Source organism: Aphanomyces invadans, assembly GCF_000520115.1.
Source record: "Aphanomyces invadans strain NJM9701 unplaced genomic scaffold supercont1.21, whole genome shotgun sequence".
Taxonomy (NCBI): domain Eukaryota; phylum Oomycota; class Saprolegniomycetes; order Saprolegniales; family Verrucalvaceae; genus Aphanomyces; species Aphanomyces invadans.
In genome coordinates this window covers 792,765-797,987 of record NW_008580166.1, presented here as the reverse complement: position 1 = coordinate 797,987, position 5,223 = coordinate 792,765, and the positions used below count along the sequence as shown (strand labels likewise).

Below are 5,223 nucleotides of genomic sequence, written 5' to 3'. Positions count from 1 at the left end.
TGGCTTCTTCACGAATCAAAGCTGTGGCGTTCGCTTTCGTGTCCTTGGCGGCTTCTTCAACAGCTTGATGCTCTTCCTTGAGAACCTTGTTGTCGTCGATCAGAGCAACCAACTCGTCCAACAACACCGTCTTTTCCGTCTCCTTCTACGCTCTGCCCAACATGAACTTCGACTTGGCTTGCTACTGACGATGACTCTCGACAAGTAACTGGAACCTCTGGGTGGACTTCTTCCCATTCAGCGCTTTGCGGCTGAACCCATCGATACGCATGCAGCTCTCTGCAGTTCTGTTCCATGCTATCATCTTGTGCTTCGATGCTAGAAAGGGACGGTCATTGTTTGTCTGGATGAGTAGGAGGACGTCATCATCCTCTGGCCACCAAGTCTTTGCGCAAGCCTCAGCTGTGACGATCCGTTTTTGTTCATCGATGACAACGTTGTCGAAGTTCTGCACGTCCTCGACGTCGTTGCTGTTATGGTCGGCCACATCTTGGCTGGCGAGATTGAGTTGTGACTGACGCGATGAACGGCCTCTGGAAAGTCTGTTGGAGTGATGGCGAGTGTTTCCCATGTGTGTGGTTGCCGCTGAAGCGTCGTTAACCATGACGGTGACCTTTGCGGACCGTTTATCAAATCCCCAAGCTTTGGTGGTTTCGCGGAATCCTTTACTAGTTTCCGGAGGATTCCCCAACTTTATTCATCTCGGCAGGTATCTTACGATGGGGATAAATACTTCACCCCGAAATCTCGCTAATGTCTGAAAATTTTATGACTGGTCCACCAATCGCCATTCGAGATTCTGAAGCCAAGGCACACCATTTGACGAAAGTCTCGAATGTACAACTTGGGTTGTATATTGCTGATAACACAAGGGTATCGCTACTGACAGCAAATATACTACTACTAGCAGTACAAGCGTAGCCACGATGAGCGATCCAAGGTCCATGACAGTCACCGAGGTGTGCAACGATCGCGGGACCGAACTGCCCTGCCGAACACCACGCGCCAACCCTGCCCGAGGGGAGTTTCTGGACCAGCCACCCCACTACCTCCTCATTGGCATCGGGACTTGAGCTCCTTTTCTTCAACGCGGAACTCGCGAGTGAAACACGATCGAACATCGAGTTTGGTGGTTGATCCAGCCATGCTATCACGCCATTCTCCACAGTTCTTCCATTGCCATGATGTTATAGTGGCGTCTATCGTGGGAATCGAAGGCATCCGGGCAATGCCTGCCAGCCTGGTCTGCCCAGATCTTCTCCGGACAGTGGCTTCATCTGCAGGCCCTTTACCTGTTTTTCAATTCCATCGAGCCAACAGACGATGCAAGGGCCCCATCAACGAATTCTCCATCGCACATCGAAAGTTATCGAAGTGCCATGCCTTCTCGAGGCGCCAACGACGACCAGTTCAGACCGAAGGTGCGAGTGGTGAGGCGTGAAGCTGATGTGCACTCGATGGAGCCTTCGTCGTATAGCTCCTCGTCCACCGCGGATAACCATCACTCGTACAATCCCCCTGGAACTACGGCAGCCGTCAAGGAGGGCAGGAATAAGATGTTGCGCCACTGCAATGGCCGCTCAACCGGGCAGAGAATACATTGTCTTTGCACATCCACAGCTCATGGAACGACTTGCATGCCACGTAATCCAACGTCCGAAATGAATGGAAGAGATTACGTGGCAGTTTACGTGTAAAACTGTCGGGCTGGCCCTGAAGGCGGCAATGTCGGGAAGTGCGTGTGCTGCGCAAACGGCAGCGTGTTGGCAACGGCCCTGACCGCGTCGTCGAGATCTTGCTGGGTGCGAATTATGACCGCTTGTTCGTGAGCCTAATCATGAGAAGCAGCATTAGCTGCCTCGTACATGGCGTCGAAGGTAAGTATCACCTCCTTCTCGGCCAGTTGCTGGCGGCTCAAATGATCGAGCGGAGTCGGGTGGTAAAACACAAGGAATCTCATGTCGTGGCACGAACCCAAGATGCGGTCCAAATAGTGCTGGATGCGCGCGAGATGGAAGGACGAAGCGACGACGCGGACGACGGACAGACGGAGGTGGCGCAGCACGCGGACGAGGGACACGGCGTTCGCGATGGTGTTGCTCTACAGGTTGCTTAACATCCATTTGGAAACGAGGCGCGAGGTCACCGAGTTGCAGTCCATGACGATATGATGGGGCGAAATGCCGCGCTGGATGAGCTGGTTTCGTGCGACTTCGGCTTCAATCAAGCTCTGCTCGCTGTCGTCCCCACCAAATGGAATCACGTAGCACGTTGCTTTTTCCTGTTCTGTGATGGCATGGTACAAGGGGAGGGCAGTTTCAATGCGCTGACTAAGCCACACCCCTGGGTGGTTCGCCGACACTGGGCCATCGAGCAACACGATTGCATGCGAGTGTTGAGTCCGTCCTCGTAGCGCCACTTGTTGGCCTTCAGGAATCGATACCAAGTTGGGCGCAATCGAAGGGTGCCGCGCCTCCGTTGGAAGGGGCTTTGTGTTGTCCACAACCAACCCGGTACGAAATAGATCCAACCCGACCGACGCAAGTAGCTTCAATTGGGCGGCATCGCGGACACTCTTCTGAGACACAGGTGTCACGCCGCTGTCTTGCCGGTTGATACCCTTCTTCTCGTAGTAGCGCGAATGTTCATTCAGCACACTCGCCGACCCCGCGGTCCCGAACGGCTTGTGCTTTCGCGACATGCGTACCTCGACGAAAGATTTTTTGCAACTTCTCGTGAAAATCTGTGCAGGATGAAAATAGTGTTTGGCATACTATTTCGACGTGGCTCCGACTGCACACAGAATGACGGACCAATCTTCTGGAATAACTATATTAACATTATGGACGTTAAAAATCCTCCTCATGAAATTAAGAATATTTTTGGCCAATCGATGTCCAAGCACATGCTAACGTCATGTTACCTCTTGATCTTAATGCCGCCAAACAAGAGCTAAACATATTGTTACAGATAGTGTGCTTTTGTAGTAATGTTTTATGGTGTTCTCCTTAAATGATCAACCTAAGTGCACAAAATATCAAAGTAAGATTGCCTGTTGGCTGAGCGGTTTTGGGGTCGCTGTCATTTGCTGTGACCCCTCTTTAACTGTTTTCAAATCAATCAAATTTCAGGAACGACTTGAACGTCGCACCAGGGGGAAATTGTTTCATCTTGTCGCACCAAGCAGAGAACCTCGATGAATATTTATCAAGTTAAATATGCATTCTACCCACCTCATTTCTGCCTGGGGCGTTTATTCGTTCTCGTGCGTTATTTTGAACAACAATATACTTCAACGCCGCGCAATTTGGATTAGAAAAACCGTAGACTGTTCTTACAAAATGCACTAACACCCTTCGCGAATTCATGAAACATTGGTTTGCCAGCGGACAAAAAATCTGCCATGTAGTTTTTGTCCAAATTGTATGACTCGCTCAGTAAAAATCTAATAAAAAGAGAAGTACTGTGATTCATACATCAATAAAAATCAAAATACTTCCTCCATTCCACAAATCTGGAGATATTCGTTTTTGCCAAACATAAACACTTCGAAGTACTATCTTCTGTATGCTCTCTGAGTCGAAAAAGTGTAATTATATTCATAAAGTTGATTTTACGACAAGAACCAACATGATATGCTACAAATCATATCGTCACATCATGGGCAATGGTGCAGAGGTGATCAATTTTTGACGTATTGATCACATCCTTAATGTCACATGATGCCAACACATTGGAAAAGTTATCTACTCTATGTTCGAAGTCCTTCCGAGCATTCATTGCTTCGATGGCAGTGACTACGTCAGGATCACACACTAAAGGGGCGGTTGGTCACACCCTTGCCATTTTGTCCTTGCTCTGATGTGGCAACTTGTATGAGTTGTCACCGCCCATTTTCAATGACTCCTCCATGACGCGCTGTAACGTCATGATCGTCTTCTCCAGAATCGACCAGTCCAGTTCGTTGTACGCGCCATGTACGGCGGCAACAAGATCATCGACCACAAATGGCCACATGCCGACCTTCCCATCCCACATTGTCTTTTGTGCGTACTCAAAGCGTGGACGCTCCGCCGGGGTCAATAGCATCACCTTGACGATGTGACGCTAGGAGGAACACTTGCGTATAGGTAAGGCCTCGCCATGCCAGAGGTAGTATCGGCGGTTGACCAACGTAAGATAGGACCACTTTTCGTCGATGTGAATACGATCCAGCATATCGTCCCACTGTATTGGGGCTCGTGGCGACTTGCGGACGAAAGAACGGATGAACGCGACAAGAGCCGTGCTTTTCAGTGACATGGGTTTCAGTCGGCTTGTCCGACGCCGCAACTTCTTTCACTCAAGCACGCGCCAAAGCGTTGTCGAGGATATCCAACTGGAATCAGCCAACAACGCTATAGTCCTGCGAAGATGCGATGGGACACGCTTTACGAGGATTCAATGCCCTCGATAATACGTGACGGCCGACGCCCAGCTCGACCTCGTCTTTTCAATGTCACATCAGCAAGCTCTAACTGGGCTTTCGTCAGCTGATCGCGCCTCCACACCTTGGACAACTTTTGCCTCGATATGCCAAACAGGAGAAGGATCGGCTTGGCCTTTCCTCTCGCCAGACGACAGTTCTGCTTGTTCTCCAGCAGTTCATGGTACAGACTGAGTCGTTCGTCGTCGGATAGGTCGTGTTTGGTGGTGCGCGGCATGGCGGCTAGTCCGTAACTCCGCTTCCAGATATAAATATTTTAGTGACTCCCATCGAGCTCGATGCTCCGGATGCTGTCCTTGGCCACTCTCTTGTGACTACCACCGATGCCGACACTGGCATGCCCGGTTGGGTCACATCAGCCTCAAGAACACGGTGAAGACCAAGCAATACACGACTGGCATTGAGCTTCCCAGTTGTAAGCACCAGTTTTGCTCGAGTTGTCTCGCCGGAAAGCAATCGCGTCTACCGTTTCCACATTCATTGTCGTCTACCGATGAACCATTTACTCTCGTTCACTCGGATCTTTGTGGACCGATGCGCCATCCTGCACTCAGTGGTCGTACGCGCTATTTCATCACGTTCACTGATGATTTTTCGCGCTATGGCTACGTCTTCTTCCTTCAGCACAAGTCTGATGCACTCCAGTGTTTCAAAGACTTCGTTGCATATTGCCACACGCAATTCAACCGACCAGTGCGTTGTCTACGTTCTGACAATGGAGGGGAATATGTCTCTGC

The 5,223-nt window shown here is 50.3% G+C and overlaps 2 protein-coding genes across 2 annotated transcripts; both read right to left on the bottom strand.

The window, feature by feature from the left end:
* Nucleotides 1-1,545: 1,545 nt before the first annotated feature.
* On the bottom strand, nucleotides 1,546-2,725 carry H310_09492 (hypothetical protein). The gene is made up of 3 exons (XM_008875583.1): nucleotides 2,147-2,725; nucleotides 1,889-2,101; nucleotides 1,546-1,831 (listed from the first exon to the last, which is right to left on the bottom strand). The coding sequence occupies exons 1-3, from the start codon at nucleotides 2,699-2,701 to the stop codon at nucleotides 1,688-1,690; spliced, it is 912 nt and encodes a 303-aa protein (XP_008873805.1). The 5' UTR covers nucleotides 2,702-2,725; the 3' UTR covers nucleotides 1,546-1,687.
* A 1,106-nt stretch (nucleotides 2,726-3,831) lies between these two features.
* On the bottom strand, nucleotides 3,832-4,703 carry H310_09491 (hypothetical protein; the record flags this gene model as incomplete). Its single annotated transcript, XM_008875582.1, has 2 exons — nucleotides 3,832-4,107; nucleotides 4,551-4,703. The coding sequence occupies 2 exons, from the start codon at nucleotides 4,701-4,703 to the stop codon at nucleotides 3,832-3,834; spliced, it is 429 nt and encodes a 142-aa protein (XP_008873804.1).
* Nucleotides 4,704-5,223: the final 520 nt, after the last annotated feature.